The sequence below is a fragment of the Aegilops tauschii genome, chromosome 7 (genome assembly GCF_002575655.3).
Source record: "Aegilops tauschii subsp. strangulata cultivar AL8/78 chromosome 7, Aet v6.0, whole genome shotgun sequence".
Lineage (NCBI taxonomy): Eukaryota > Viridiplantae > Streptophyta > Magnoliopsida > Poales > Poaceae > Aegilops > Aegilops tauschii.
In genome coordinates this window covers 33039451-33056325 of record NC_053041.3, presented here as the reverse complement: position 1 = coordinate 33056325, position 16875 = coordinate 33039451, and the positions used below count along the sequence as shown (strand labels likewise).

At 43.5% G+C, this 16875-nt stretch overlaps 1 protein-coding gene and 1 long non-coding RNA gene across 2 annotated transcripts; one reads left to right on the top strand and one right to left on the bottom strand.

Moving 5' to 3' along the window:
* The first annotated feature begins 4476 nt into the window (after nucleotides 1–4476).
* LOC141026509 (uncharacterized) lies at nucleotides 4477–5485 on the top strand. The gene is made up of 2 exons (XR_012188726.1): nucleotides 4477–4887; nucleotides 5179–5485. It is a non-coding gene; the product is annotated as an uncharacterized lncRNA (long non-coding RNA).
* A 7809-nt stretch (nucleotides 5486–13294) lies between these two features.
* Nucleotides 13295–16640, bottom strand: LOC109770802 (mitochondrial carrier protein CoAc2). The gene is made up of 5 exons (XM_040397243.3): nucleotides 16437–16640; nucleotides 16037–16163; nucleotides 15728–15912; nucleotides 15529–15651; nucleotides 13295–13638 (listed from the first exon to the last, which is right to left on the bottom strand). The coding sequence occupies exons 1-5, from the start codon at nucleotides 16590–16592 to the stop codon at nucleotides 13495–13497; spliced, it is 735 nt and encodes a 244-aa protein (XP_040253177.3). The 5' UTR covers nucleotides 16593–16640; the 3' UTR covers nucleotides 13295–13494.
* Nucleotides 16641–16875: the final 235 nt, after the last annotated feature.

Below are 16875 nucleotides of genomic sequence, written 5' to 3'. Positions count from 1 at the left end.
AAAATTTAAAAATATCCAAAGAGAGGGCCCAAATCGCGACACGTGGCGGCAGATAAGAGCGCGCCAAGTGGTGCACTCTCAGCCCAGGAGGCTCGCGAAGGAGCGCTCCTTAATTGGTTACTCTCAGTGAGACGAGGGGGAAGCCTCGCGTCAGCGGAGCCCCAGATGGGCCGGCCCAGCCGCGCGGGAGACCATGGCCTATTTTTTCTATTTTCTATTCTCATTTTTTGCTTTATTTTTGTACTTTTATTTACACTTTAAAATATACTATATATATATGTGTGTGTGTGTGTGTGTGTGTGTGTGTGTGTTGAAAAAGTCTTAAAAAAATTTGAACGAGTATTTAAAAAATGTTGAATAAGCGTTCGAACAATGTTGAACGTGTACGCAAAAAATGTTGATCACTTACTAAAAAATTATTATTGACATATACAAAAATGTAGAGTTCAGACAATGTTGAACATGTATGCAAAAAATGTTGATCACGTATTAAAAAAATTGACATATAAAAATTTATTTTCAATTACAAAAAACACTCTTTAAAAACACATTTGAAAAATGTTGAATAAGTATTAAAAGTGTTGAAAAAGAATTTAAATTTTTTTGAACAAGTATTTGAAAATATTGAATAAGTATTTTAAATGTCGAACAAGTATTTAAAAATTGAATAAGTATTATTAAATTGTGAATGAGTATATGAAATAGGGTTTTCTATTTATGTGGCCCCGGTTCCTTAGTTGTGCTCAGTTTTGTCCAAGCCAACTAACTTTGCTCCCTTTTCCCCTCCTCGCTCCACCACCTGCTCACAAAAAGGCCAAACGGAGCACTGTCGTCCAGTCAACGGCATTGACCGTTATGTCCTAACCAGTGGGCCCGCGTTTATCCTGATAGGTGGGCCAACCTACTTCATGCACGACATTTTTTAACGAGTAATAGAAGGAGAGAGACGCAGTTGGTAAAAAAAAGTTGTTGTGCGATGATTTAAGGCAGAAATAACTAATTAACGACCAGGCGATAAATGGACGTCAACGTAATGAGTTTATGTTAAGGCAGGCGGGTCCTCCGTGCAAGACTGAGCCCTCCCTGCTCCCTCCTTATTTCTCAGCGGCGGGTGGCGGAGCTATCATTCTCGGCTACGGCGGATGAGGTGAGTGAATTTGGAACCCGCGACCTGCCTTTGGCAAAGGTCTTTGCCGAGTAGCCGAGTATCTATCAAAAAAACTAGGTAAACCTGCCTTTGCGGATAGGAGTCCAGCCAGGGAGCTCCCATACGCTGCTTATTGCGGGAAGTAGTCGTTGTTTTGCACAGGAGGCGGGTCACCTAGGCCGGCCCATTCGCTTTACTTCGCGGGATGAAAATATCGCGAAAATAAGAAGCGCTGGGGAGTCGAACCCGCAACCTGCGACAGAGGCTTGCGATGTGCTACCTACCGCGGCACGCGACCTATTGCAAAAGATCTGCAACGCAAATTTATAAGAAACTACCAACAGCAGCAAAAAGTAAAACCACATTGCGAAATTCCAGAAAACATGTTGGCTAAGGATCGAACTCAAGACCTCATGCCCAAGAACCATGTCCATAACAATTGTATTAACTAAGGTTATGTGTCTAATAGGGGCAGCCAGATGCATATGATCTATTATATGCGGCAGATTAAAACTTTTTAAGAAAATTTAAATGTCATTTTAAAAAAGGAAAAACCTTTTGAAATGCAAACATTATTTGGGAAAATAAAATTGAATACCAGAACATTTTTCGAGATTATAAACTACTTCTTGTAAACGCAAAACATTTTTTGAAAAATAAAAAATTGAAAGAGTGAACATTTTTCACAATTACAAACTATTTTTTACAAAAATTTCAAAATTAATTTTGAAAACGTGAACATTTTTCTAATTTGTGAACAAATTTGGAAAACTGTAGCATTTTTTGAATATGTGACAAATTCTGAAAACAGGAACATTTGTTGAAATCGGTAGGCATTTTTTAATTTGTCATAAAACACTAAACATGTGAACATTTTTTGAATTTGTAAAAAAAATTGGAACAAGAATATTTTTGAATATGTGAACAAATTTTGAAAGTTTTTTTAATTTGTGAACAAAAATTTATAAATGGGAATATTTTTTAAAATAACAATTTCCAATTTGTGAAAAAATAGTCATGTGAATTGTTTTTGAATTTGTGAACAAATTTTGGAAATGGGGACTTTTTTGAAATAATATTTTTTTAGTTTTTGAACATAATTTAAATATGAACATTTTTCGAATTTCTGAACAAAATTTTAAAATCATGAACATATTCTGAATTTTTAGAACAAATTTCGAAATGGAGAACAATTCTGAAAATCTCAAACAAATTTCAAACTCGAACAATGGTTGAATAAATGAACAAAAATTTGAAACAAGAATATGTTTTGAATTTGTGAACATGTTTTCAAAATAGGAACAATTTTTTAAATCCGTGTCATAATTTGAAAAGTTTTGATAAATTTGAACAAGAAAGTTCCAAACAATTTTTGAAAAATATTCGAACAAGTTTTGAAAAATAAACTTTTCTTAAAATTCCTGAATATCTTCTTAAAATGTAAACATTTTTTGAATTTATGAACAATTTTTTAAAACACTACCATTTTTAAAAACATTGAACTTTTTAAAAAGCACAAACATTTTTAAGTTTCTGAGTAATTTTCAAAACATAGATATTGTGGGGGAATGAATTTGTATTCAAAAGATGTTTTCAATTATATAATTTTTTCCTCCCACCGTAGTCGGTCTCATTGGTTAAATTTATGGTCAAAGTTGAACCTCAGGAAGCGCGGGCGCACTATATTTTGAAACGGAAGGAGTACTTATCTGGCTCCATCCCTTCCCTACCGTGCCTATAAATAGAGGAGCAATACCACGCTGTAGTATCCATCACAACATACAAACCAGTTCACTAGCTAGCTTTGCATGGAGTAGAATCACACTGATCAGGCAAGCATGCGTTCCATCTAGCCTTTCTAGCTGTCATATTCCTTCTCTTTCTCTGTCGTCATGCCATGCTCTATAGCTAGTAGTACTTCTGAAGCTATATAAGGTGCACCGTTCTTGAAAATTTGATTCTTGTACATCCCTTCAAGCTAGCATGCTTATCACAGTACTACCTTTTGGTTTATGATCACGGTGGAGAAATTCTTGGTACATGCATGTTAGCACATGGATTAATGGCTCATGCATGGATGGTTGGTTATGTGAAAAGCCTAGAGATATTTATCTTGGTCTTGCATGTATTTCCTCTTGCTAATCCTTGTCTAGTAAATTTTATAAAATCTGGTGTCACGACGGAAAACGTATTGTACCGGTCACAGTTCAGGTATGTGACTGTCTGAGTTCTCCGCTAAGAACGACACTCGTTCGGAAGCGTGTCGATGATGGATCCGTAGGAGCGATCGACACTAGTAAGTCGAGTGGTCGGTTCTTGGGGGAATAAAGAGCTCTGCTCTTCTGGAACCTGCATGGTTCTAGTCGAGGCTGCCGACGTCGGAGTACCCCTCTTAAGAGCGTAAAAGTGTGAAATTTCACCCCTGTGACTCCCGGGGCGGGAAGCTTGCGGTCATATGTGCCAGTTATTTCCTATTTTTTAAAAAAATTAAATCTCCATTATCTTCCTCTGCCATCAAACTCTTTCTATACAACTAACCCTGTGTTTTTGTCGCATTTGCCGTGAGAAGTTCCTTTTGTACCCGTGTGCTTGCTGAGTATGAGATCATACTCACTCTTGCTATTGTTGTTGATTTTGCAGAGGTAGCAAATGATGGATGTGATGATGAAAATAATGAACAGTAGGAGTAGCTCTACGGGTTGGGAATAAATAAAGAAGTTGCATGTATCATGACCTTTGTAATAGCTAGTAATGAATAAAGTTGGCTTTTGTACATATTGGAAAATAATTTGTTTACTAGCCTAACATGCTTATAAGTTTGAGATTTATAAGCATGTGGCGATTGTCACAGCTAAGACCGACTTGGGGGCGTGACACTTTATTATCATCGTCTTGCAATACTTGAAAAACACTTATAGATGAGATCATATTAGTGACGGGCATGCTTTGGAATCCGCCACTGCTTATTTTGAATTCTTACCGATTTAGCCATGGGCTTAATGCGTCAATGGCGGGCTCTCGCAGCATGCCCGCCATAGGTACTTCTTACGGCAGTGGCGTGCACATCTCTATCCCAATTTAGGTGGATCTAGCTAATGGACATCGGACGTGTGCAGAAGGGGCCCCTCCTCGACCATGCTACGTCAGATTTCTACAGTGACAGACAAAAGGAAAAACGAGCATCGATTGGGCAGCGTAGGTCTTGTCTCAGACTTCCAGTTGGTCCACCAGATGCGGCCGCCTCCAGATACGCTGGGTGTGATAGCGCTGCAGAGGAAATATTGCGTGTGCTTCTTTCTTTTCCTCGCACTCACGCAACCTCCTCCTCTTCCCCTCCTCGACCCTCCGCCTCCTCTCGCGATTTTCGCGTCTTCCATCTGCCATCACGCCAACCTCCCCCGGCTCCCCGCCACCTCCTGCGCCGACGAGCTCATGGTTGCGTTTACTCCGCCCTACGACGCCGTCTACGTCGATCTGAAGCCCGCAGAGGACGGGGTCGAGGTGGGGGTGGAGATGCAGGTCGTAAGGAGACGGGAGGCGCTGCAGTCGGCCCGGGTCGCGCGGGCGCTGGGGCCGATGCAGTGCGTCGGCGACGGCGCCGTTGTCATGTACTCATCAGATCCAACCTCGCGGCCGCGCCCGCGCCGGCTGCTGACGGAGCAGACGCTGAAGGGATGCCCGTTCTCGTCGACCACTGGCGCTGCGCCGCGGTGCTCAGCCTATGCAACTACGCCGTGATGGTGAGTCCATCGCCCATTCATTCCTCTCTAACTCGCACACATTCAAATTCGTTGTCAGTTTCCATGCGTGTATTCTTAATAGGAGTACCAAATTTTGGCTGTGTTAAACAGAAGGCCTTTTTGTGTGTGTACCCAGCCTCAGATTGTTTGCATAATGTTCTTGATATTGAGTTGTATACTTGTATCAAGTGATCAGTTTCATAATAGGTGTTTCTGAAGTTGTACATGTGGAATGTTGTCTTCAGTTATCCAATAAGAAGCAGACCTACTTACGTAGATTCTGCATTTCAGAGCAAGCGAACAAGACCGGTCATCGATTCTTAACAAGACCTCATGTGCGCTTGTGATGCAAATCAACTCATTGCCAGCTCGAGCACACACGGCTTTGCATCACAAAAGAAACAATGTCTTAGAAGTTAATTGTATTCATAGATTCGATTCAGTTGTACATCCAATCATTTATGTGTGTGAGTAGGTGTTCCTTTCGTCCCTTGACATGAGGATAATATAGGTCATGGCAGGTTACGTATTTTAACTATTTTTTCCAGATTTGCAAAGAGGTTATGATTTTGGTGATTAATGCATATAAAATGCTTGCTTTCCTAACTATAAATTCCTTTGTATTTTCGGTTGGGTTCTAAGGTGATACGTTAAGCTAATCAGTATGCTGAGAAATAAATGCATGTATCCAGATTATATATATATTTTCCTGATAGATTGGCCATTAATTTCTTATAGAGCAAGAGTTTTTTTAGTCATCTCCCAAGGAAATCGATAAAAAGAAACATGTCTAAACACTAAATGTCTTTGCAGATCTTGTCCAGATTGTCAATTCAATGTGACCACAAGATATTCTCATGCAGTTTTAGAAGGTTCAATTTTAGGGATTAAAATGTTGATAATGCTTCTAATCCATTCGGATGACTTGGCTCTTATCCGCATTATGTTTTTAAATGCCGATGCTCCATATAATTGCTCATTCAATTAGCGTTAGATTCCTCAACCAGTGCAGCTTCATACTTTCCTTGCTTGCAGGAACACAACTATTCAAAGAGAAAAAAATCCCATGAATCCCCCCCCCCCCCCCCCCCGCGTCGTCTCCTCTGAGGCGACTCGGGGGCAACCCTAGCGCCGCCGCTCGCACTCCCTCCCCTCTCTCCCTCCCCTCCGCCGCTGCCAGAGGGGCTCGCGCGCGGCCCCGATGAAGGTGGCGGCGGGGGATCTGGCGCCTCCTCCATGGGTGGAGGGCTGCGGCTCCCGGGGCGGCGGCCCCGGCCGGTGGCGTGCGGCGTGGCCTGGGCGGCGGGCGGCGCCGGCAGGTGCTGGTGGGCGGCCTCCACGGCTGCGTGGGCAGGTGGTGGTCGTGGACGTCGGTGCTGCGGTGGCGCCTCGCCGGCCGCTGGTCCACCTTGGAGAAGCTTCGGCGCCGCCCGATCTGCTCTGATGCGTGCCTGTGTTGGTCCCCGACGGCTGCGGCCGGCGTTTCTTGGTGATTGCTGGCCGGATCTGGCGTTTGGGCGAGGATCCGGGGGAAACCCCTGGCCGGCACGGCGGCCCCCCCAAAGTTCGACGCCTTTGGCGCCGATCCCCTTCTTGGAGGCTTTGGGGTGGCTCCTCTCCCATTCGCCTCCCCCCTGAGCTCCGGCGAAAGTCGGCACTCCCCTGATCTGGGCGTCGACGACACCTTGGTGCCGTGATCTTTCTTGAAGGCGGCGACCGGGATGTGCTCTTGGGGGTGGAGCGGCTGGTGGCTTGGCTCCGAAGCATGACGGCCTGGTCTTCCTGTGACTTCCTGCTCGGCTTCGCCCGGTGCATAGTGATGCCTTCTTCGGTCTTCTCCATCGGTGTGCGCCTTCGTTCGACAGCTCGCGCACCGTGCTCCGTGCTGCCACTGCCGGCTTGGTGCTCGTTTGGTTGGTCCTCTGTGGTCCGCTGGTCAGCTCCGTCTGCTTCTCCTACGGCAGCTGGACACCTTGAGTTGGGCTTTGTGATAGCCATTCTGCTGTTCGCCGGTGCGACACTCATCGAGCCTGGATGAAAGGGTAGTGGCCCTTTGCGACGGTGGAGACAGCTCAAGTGTAGCCCATGTTTGGCCTGTGGATGCAGCCGACGCTCGATGCTTGCTCAATGTGGCCCTCCTCCCGTGTTCTTAGTTGGCTAGTTGGTGTAGGCGTAGTGCTGGGCGTCGGCATCAGTGTTTCTGCTGTTGCCATTGTGTTGTTCCACCTAGTGCCTTGTATCTTTCTTTCCGCTTTCCTTTGCATTTCATCTGTATCATGGTGCCTTTGTAATCCTGGCCGGTTGATGGCTTTGTTAATTCAAAGTCGGGCTAGGTTCGAGCTCTTCTCGGGCTCGGCCGGCGCCTTTTCTCTAAAAAAAAGGAACACAACTATTGATTTCAACAATAGGTGTGAAATAGTATGTGCACAGCTAGACACTGCAAAAGCTGCGGACGCCATGAGCGGCGGCGCCGTTCCTCGCGGTCTATTACCAATCGCCGCTGCCCGCAGTGGTTGCGCCACTGCTATTTCGGTGTCCAGCGGCCTCACCCTCTTCTCGTCCGCCATGGCGCTCGCAGGAGGTTATGTTCAAGATCTTAATAACTTTTTTTTCATGTGCTCATTGTTGCTTGATTCTCTATCAGATGTGGGATGGCCTGATTTGGAAGGCCAAGGTCGTCTTGGCTCTGATCCAAACTTTTATCTTTTGCATTGGATATGAGTCAAGTCCTCTAACATTGTACTGACTTGCTGATACCCTATAGTTAGCATAAAGAGGAGCTTGCTTGTGTGACAGAAGAATTTTATTATATTACAAGTTGTTGTATTGGGATTTTGGAATAAAGTGCTTCATTTTAAGTCCGTAAGAAAAACTTTGGTACTGCTTCATAGGATTTCGGTGAGGTCATGATATAGTGCAAACTTTCGTACTACCTATTTGATGAATGCTTCTACATATCTCTAGGATGTGCATTTCTATGTTTGATTACTGTATTTTCTCTCAAGCCCTGTTGGACTTGTATAATTTGTGTTTTATGTCATGGAACTGAAACTAGCATTTTGGACATCCATTGGACAATATTGTATACTCCGACTTCAATTCCATGTGAGTACTGAACTAGGCATTGAGAGTCATCCCATGGAATTGAAGTTGGCATTGATCTCTAAAAGCAGAACATATAGTTACTACTGAAGTAGCTACCAGAATTTCGCAAGGCGTTGGACATTTTCACATATGTTGTTGATCATTTCTTATATAATTTTATCTCTACTATTTCTTAGTTTTCTTCAGAAATGAGTGTATTTTATTAGAATGGAATAGCATAGTTGTGTCTATAAGATTTTGGCGTTGTTTTAGTTCTTCTGATTATATATTGCCTTCCTGAAGGGTTGATGTTGGACTCTTCTATTTTCTCAAACAAAAAAAAGTGTTTGTAGTCTGTATGATGTCCAGCTTATGGTTTCTTCTAAATGTTTATTAGAACTCAAGATGCTTTCTCTAATTGTGTCGTAATCAAGTGTTGAATAGGTTCCACTACTGATTGATTTTAAATATCGATCTACACTATTTGAAGATTTATTTTGACCATTATATATGCACAGTGTGATGAGCTACTGGTGCAAGAGAAAAGCCTAATGATCAAAATTAAAAAATGAACAGATATTATATATGCACAGTGCGATGAGCTACTGGTGCAAGAGAAAACTATTATCGCAATAGTTTCTTCATCAATTAATACCATAATAGGTTGTAAATTTCAGAATTTGGTTTATCTAGACCTGTCATTAGCCGTTTAACTTGACATGCATTTAAGAAATATCAGTTTCTACTTAAGCCGCTGGACCTTGGAAAATTATTTAGTAGAAGTGATTGATGCTCGAGTATCAGACTTGAGTACCTAACAGTGCACATGACCATGATACTATTAGCAGTATCTTGCCAACACGTGCTTGATGTCGCACTTCTGTGTAATGCTCCATGCTTATATTTGTTCTCATGACAACTTAGTTATAGATTTTTGCAGATAATGAAATGGTACAGTATCGAGCGTACTCTGAGCGCCATATGTATTGTAGCACGCCACGACGACCGGCGCAGGTCATGTTTCTCTCCATTCTCCTCCTCTAGCTCCCTCCCTCTAGATTCCACTGTAGCTTTTATGTGAAAGAGGCCAGATCATGAACATCTGCGGTGAGCTTTTGTGCTACTTTATTTTCAGAGTGATTACCAGTACTGCAAATGTCGGCAGAAACTTTATTCATTTTGTGATGCACTTAGCTCAAATTATTTTCTTTTGTTTAGATATAATTTCAACAAGTGAACCTGGAATTGTTTGTGTTTGCAACAAATACATATTTTTTCTGTTGGCTGATATTACGCCCCTTTGTGATCATGTGAGATATTTGCTACTACTCCCTCCGTTCCTAAATATAAGTCTTTTTAGATATTTCAAATGGACTATAACATACAGATGTATGTAGACATATTTTAGAGTGTAGATTCATTCATTTTGCACCGTATGTAGTCACTTGTTGGAATCTCTAGAAAGACTTATATTTGGGAACGGAGGGAGTAGATGTTTAGTACTCCCTCTGTAAACTAATATAAGAGCGTTTAGATCATTAAAGGTAGTGATCTAAATGCTCTTATATTAGTTTACAGAGGGAGTACAACCCTATTTCGCAAAAAAAGGTACAACCCTTCATTTTATTTAACTTGGCAAGAAAAGTTGTTTAATTATCTTAAAATTTCCTCCAAGATGATTATTCAATGCATGCTGGAAGAAGCTTTATCGTGAACTATCAAGCATTGTGAACTCATTTGGCTTTTGTTCATGTTTTCAAGATACTTGGTCAGCCTCATGTCTAATTCTATCAGATGTATCAGCAAACTGAGCCACTTCACTGAATATATTGGCGGCCCATGAGGCTCCTAGCCATTTTTTTCTTCTGAAGATACATGTCACTTGAGGTTTGGATGGAGTACGGGCAACAATGTCTTAACTTTAGGATCACTCTCTGAGTTCCTAAAGTCACATACTTCCATTTTTTTGCCTATGTTCATTGTCAAAATACTCTTTTGGTTAGCCTGTTGGATAAAACGTGGTGGGTAATACTTGTGTGGCAACAATTATTATGTTCCCATGAAATTAACCCTTTTCTTCTTTGTTAATTATCATCTTCCATGAATATTCGTTCCATCTATCTGTTCTTCTAGCTGAAATTGATCATGTCGGATAACTGTCTTTCCTGCATCACAAGTTCTATCCTTCTGATAGATTGTCGAAATATTTATCGGTTTGCTTGAAATCCTATTGATCCACCCCGAAACGCATGCTCTAAAGCTTCTTACTCTATGGGAATCATTTTTTATCAGAATCTACAGCTGTCATGCTTCAAACTGACTGGTTTTATTCATAATTTGCTCATGCCTGACATATTCTTCTTTCCTCTTAGCTGATTTGAGAAAAATGATCCACCTTGTAAGACTTCCATTATCAGAATCTATTGATCCACCTTGTAAGATTGGCCCTTCTATGTTAGTATATAAACCTATTAGTATCTATGGAAGTACTAGGCTTGCTCTTCTTTATGAATGGGCACTCTTCCTGCTGTAGTTATATTGTTGTATTCCGCGGGTTGGCGTTGGCCGCCAACAACGACGAGGCTGGCGGCTCGGGCGCGGGGTCATCAACCTTGATCAGTGTCCTGTTTTTTCTTTGGTTTTTAGTTTTTGTTATGATCTGTGTCCTGTTTTTTCTTTTATAAATTGCATTGAACGACCGAAGCTCGATGGATGTCCACGAACTTGTTGGTGGTATCTGTTTGCTGATCCACATTGGAGATGTCCTAATCTCATTGTATTTGAGTGTCAATTATTTAGCTCTTTCAAAATTATATTGTGACTTCTTATAACATTGCCATTTTCATGTGTTACCAAGATTGCAAAAAAGCAACTCGAATGGGCGGCTGTCAACCTGGCACCGCCCCAGTTTCCTTTGAGGAGGCGCCACAAGGTGGCGCCCCAACCCCTAGTAGAAATTACTAATGGGGGTTCCTTTACTCGTCGGCCACTGATAGCAACGCAGTAAGTGAGGTGCCTGAAACACTAGCTTTCCGAACCCCCATTCTTCTTCCTCAAAGTACACTCCTCCAGGCTCCTCTCCTCACCCCTACTCCTCTCCCACAATTTTTTCATCTTAGCCATATGCTCACCTCCACCACCTTATAATATAGCCAAGTGCTAACTATAGCATGTTGCCATATCATCTAAAGCCAATGTACTTCCTCCGTCTAGGTGTATAAGTCACCTCACGAAAACCAAATTATGTCAAAACACTTAGGCGCATTACATTTACTTCTACCTCGTTTCTTGTTTCTTGACATAAATAAAAAATCAACCAATAAGAAATGTGGGACATGTATGCTTTAATTGACTTCAGACTATCAAACATGACACACAGTGGTTAGTTCATTGCATGAATGCTATTAATTAGCAAATAAACTTTGAGTTCTCTTGTTTTCCCCTCCGCCTTGGTCGCAATGCATAATCTAAGATTTTTTTTTTGCATCGATGCACACAATCTAAGATGACTAATGCACCTGGATGGAGGGAGTAATAGTCAACTCGTATAATAGTCGGCTCTAAGAAAATACTACTTTATCAACATACGGTCCATCTTTCACTCTCATAGGGTCAACGACCACACCGCCTCACGCACGTCCATGGTCTCCACCATCGGCCACATCAAAGATCCCTTCGCGGGAGACACCCATGGGGTGGATATTCTTGCTTCGGTGGCCGTGCCGGTAGCACCGACGCCATAGCATGAGGAGAGCAAGCACGACACCCAGAGCAACAACACTGCATCCAACACCGACACCAACGCCAACGGCGACCTGCCACCTGCTGGATTCATGGGAACTCGCCGATGGGGATAAATCGGACGGTGCTGGTTCCGTCGCTGGAGCGTCCTGTGGCAGGGCAGCTACTTGAGACATGGACGGGTCCTCTTTGCAGTTGTTGGCAGACTTGGGCAGCGTGCGATCCTTGATGCAGGCTGCGTCGGTGCCTCGACACACGGTTAGAAAGCGTCGGGGATCCCTTCCCACTTGCTAGTTGACAGCGGATATAGCGTGACGGCATGTCAGGCTCTCTCGACGGTGGGGGGCAGTTGTCCATGACGCGGATGCCAATTTGTTAGGCTGCGGCGAGGTCTTGAATAGTCTGAGTGCCGCCGCCGGCTGTGGTTGGTGTTTTGACTCTCCGAGGTGCGCGGCCGCAGGGGTTATCTAGGAGCTGGACATAGGTACGCAGGTGTCGACAGCTGAACATGCTGCCAGCGTGTAGCCAGCGATGAGGCCTATGTTTTTTTAAAGGGAATACACTAATATTGGGTAGATATCAACTACACCCAGTCTCTGCATCAACATAAGTTCGATCAGCTTGAAAGCGGTGACTGGGATCGATCCCTTTGTTAATTGAGGAGCATGCAGTATGCACCACACTCTCTTAGTTTTAGCTGTCAAGTCCTCGGCTAGCGTAATAAAATTTTGAATTTGAACTACATCAACACGATCACGTAGCATGCGCACTAGTTCTATTCATGTGGTCGCCAGTTCGAGCTCTCACTACCTCACTTTATTTTTGGGATGTTTACAACAAAAATTGAAATGGGTGGCCGCAAAGGTTCCAACCAACGACCTGAGCTAGGTATGTAGGCTTGCTTGCAAACTTCAGTTAAACTTTTTCATTGGAAAGCTGGTTGGCTCGCTTGCAAACTTTAGTCAAAACTTCGTTTTGAATAGAACTAGTTGACCGAGGAGTTATATAGTTACCTCATGATCCAGCCCTCCGGTTTTTCAGTCTGCGCGCCGCATTACGCTGCAGGTCCGTCCTATTGACTTTGGAAAGAGTTGTGCACCTCATGCTCTGTAGTCTATACCATGAAATTCCTCTTGCTGTTCTATAACACTAGTATGCATCTATCTGCGTGTACAAGCAAGGGAGGCTGGATAAACCTGCCACTTGGAGAGAATTTTCCATATAATTAGCCGGTGCTGTTTTCCTGATAGTGGGCATAGTTAAGTGTTGTATGACAAGAGAACAACGAGCATGGCTTTTGAATCTCAGCTCAACTCCACATGGAAGAACACGCAATAACAGAGCCCATGTCTGCAAGAATCAGGAGTAATCCTACAATAAGCAGAGGCAGCAAAAGGCTCTGAATTCTGACTTCACCAAGAACTTCACGTGTTGGTACAAGCTATCCAATCATTGTGAATTTCCACAAGAATCAGTAATTTGCAAGGATTATACTTGTTCTTTTTGACAGGAAGGAATTCTACCTTTCTTTGACAGGATCAGGGTGGAATTCTACCTCTACTTCTACTTCTCTTGATACAAGCCTAGGTTTGGCATCTGCAGCTGCGCTGCTTATGGGCTTATTGAAGGTCGAACAATTATTTGTATTATTCTAGACAACAAACTGTTCTAACTGGAGTGAATTGTGGGGTTACCGCTCCAAGAAAGAATACAATTACATGCTTATGAATATTAACTATTAAGGCAGTGAAGGCGTTGCACGACCAGAAATGCTAACTTGTTCTAACTGGAGTGAACAGGGGCAGCATCACTTCCGTCTTCTGATAACACAGGGACAACCACAGGCGCTTGCTCTCTAGATGGAACATTAAGCCAATCCCTCATGGAATCGTACACAGTAAACCCTAGGGCTGCCGATGGGACAACCTGTAAAAATGGAGAAATTAAGAAAATTTATGCTTTTACCATGAACACAAACTGTACCTAAAAGAAGAAGCACGTTACCTATGCAATGCGCGTAACTATATCCATCGATAGTTGTTAAGCATGACACTGAATATTCTGATTTAGAACTTCTTAAAGCGTGATCACATACAGGGAGCAACAATCGTATGAAATATTCCGAACCAAGAAAATCTGAGCCTAGTGGATTACTAAATTAACATAACAACATAAGTGCAAAATGAACAAAGCATTGTGGAGATTTGGAATGACAGTACACTCAAGAAGTTATAGGCTAGTATTTTTTAATTTTTAATAATTAGTATCATTGACGACAAATGGGAATTGCAGTGTTCCAGCCGCATATGTCTACATCGGTCATCAGGAAAGAGCATGTCATTTTAACGACTACTAATTAGTGTTATAAGCTGCAGCCCTGCATCCCACGAGGGCTGAAAACTGCCCCCACGTCGTCCGCCTAGGCGACTCGGGCGGCGCTCGATCCGCTTTTTCAGGCGTCATCCCTGTGCGCCTTCCCCTCGCCGCCGCCGGTCGGTGTCATCGGGCCTTGCCCGAGCGGCTGACGGCGGCGGCGGGGTTCCGTTCCCGTGGATCTTTGGGCAACGTGTTCGACGAGATGCAGATGGCGGCTGGCGGCTGTGAAGGTTGATGCTGCAGCGGCGGCTCCGGCGCTCCACTTGAGATAACTAGGTCGGCACCATGGGCGCTCGTGACGTAGTCATCTTTGTTGACAGGACCACTGGAGCATGCACATATGTTGCTCTTCTGCGTCTTGTGATGTGACTTCCTCCAGTGCATCCAACCTGAGAGCACATCCATGCTAGGGCCACTGCTCCATGGGTGCATTTTTGGCGTTGGTGCGTAGTGCTCATGGTGGTTGTTCCCTCCAGTTCGGCCGTGAATCTGGTCCACAGGCTGCTGTGTGGTTGTGGGCTAGACCGGTTACCTGAAGAGCTTCAACCTGGATGATCTGCGTCCACTGGCGAGGACGGCGGAGGTAGTGGCAGCTCGTGGAGCTGCCGTCTGATACAGATCAGTCAACAGCTGCTACTTGTGAGGATGGTGTAGGCCTTCAGAGTGTCCCCATCCCGGGATTTTGGTGGTGCCGACAGTCCTTCTTCCCCGTCAAAGTCTTTGTCAGATGGTGGCGAGAGATGATCTTGTCTCGTCTTGTCAGCTTGCTCGTACGGGCGTGGACATCCCCCGTCACAAGGACCGTGCGCATATGCAACTACTGGGATCGAGGAAAGTGGAGGAGACGACACAAGACTACTTCGATTGGGTGGTACTTCTGTTTTTTCGATAAAGGGTGGTACTTCTGTAGTACCTAGTCTCGAGCTCCGTGGTGAAAACCATAGGTTTGACCCTAGTTGGTCATATCTGGCAATGGCGGAGTTCTTTTGCGTCGTTACCCTGATGAGGGCATTGCTCGGAATTGGCTCGGACAACATCTTCAGGGTGAAAACCCATGATCTAACCTTGGTGTGGTTGGATTCTGCGACGGCGGCGCTTGAACGTCGTTCCCTTCCTGGAGGCGTCGCTTTTGAAGAGCCTTTCTCATAGTCCCTGTGTTGTGAAGAGATGGTTGACACCGATGGTCACTGCTGTATACCGTTTATCGTCGCTTTCAATTCTTCGGGTTTTCTTTTCTCCACCTAGGCATATCTTTGGTCTTTTATGACTTTGCTCTTTGCCGAAGTGATCGTGTGGGTGCGTGTGTTGTGTTGGCTGTGTGCATCCTAGTTGTGCAGAGGCCGGGTGTGTACTCATTATGATTGTATCCCTCGACGCTACACTATGAGTCAATAAAAAAGCACCCTTTGTCGAAAAAAATTAGTGTTATAAGTGTCTCACCTTCAAATAGTTGATAGATAGTCCTGAAAACAGTTGCTTCCAACCTTGATGTTTCACTATCATAGCAAGGCTTCTAAATGTTTCTTTCCCCTTTACGAGGTTGGACGATGAGAGCGCCTGAACCTAAAATTGATGCATCAAAATCTACTTTAGAACAACCAAGATGTTTAACAACCACAAACAATGAAGGTAATTATACCTGCATTTGCCGCCTAACGACATCAAGGGGATACGTTATTGTCTGTCCTAACAAACCAGCAACTGACCCACAAGCAAGTTTTGGTATAATATCTTTTCTGTGCTCTTCAGGAACATGAGTCTTCATCTTCTCATAGAAATAGAATTTAAGACCGGAATAAGGGAAGATTCCATATAATGATGGAGCTGGAGACCAATAAGTCAGTTAATATAGCAACATACTTAAATCTTGGCAATAACAACAAAGACTTTTGTCCCAAGAATATAATCTTGGCCTTGAGCAAAATTTGGAAACCAAAAAATAGCATACCCATGCCACAGTATAGGCCTTTCAAGCCATTTTGCCTGTAAATTGTTTTCAAACAATGAAGGATCCCTTTGTAAACCTGTTCTGAGGGCTTAGATTCTCTTAAACTGAGGTTCACTGCACCTTTGACCTGCAGCTGATTATTAATCAGTTAGTGCTGAGTTGAACAGGTACAGTACCACAAACTGAACGAAACGAGTCAATACTCATATAAGACTAACAGCAAACTATTAGGTAGACAGGTCGACTCAAACACAGCAACATCAGTATCACCAAAAATCGTTCCTGTTATATTATTTCAGAGAACAAGTTGATGTGATACATCAAAAGCTAACTTTTGGAACCATACTGGACAAGTATTGTTTTCCTCTGCAGTTAAGGATACAAGAACTAAGTAGCTAACCTGATAAGCCAACTTCGTGCGAACCAGATCAAGCGGATATGTGGACACGACTGCTGTTCCTCCAGCTATTGATCCAGCCACTAGATCAAGAACAGGCCCTTGTTGAACATTAGGAAAACCAAGAATGATCCATCGGCGATACTCTTCGTATGCCATGTAATGCAAAGCTGCATAAGGAACAATCCTAGCAACGCTGGCACCATTGCCCCTTAAGAAAAGAAATTCAAAAGTCAGCTTACGTTTGCACTATACAAGTATGTATTGCTAGACTACATTTGTTACGTATCTATACCTATATCTATACCATTATATAGTGTGTGAATAAGTTTGAATATGGATCGTTGGATGAACTCAATCTGACGGTCAAGAGGAGGCAAATCCGAGCATTGCTGACCATTCGATTTCCTATCCGTTATATCAGATTCTGCCATTTGTGCTA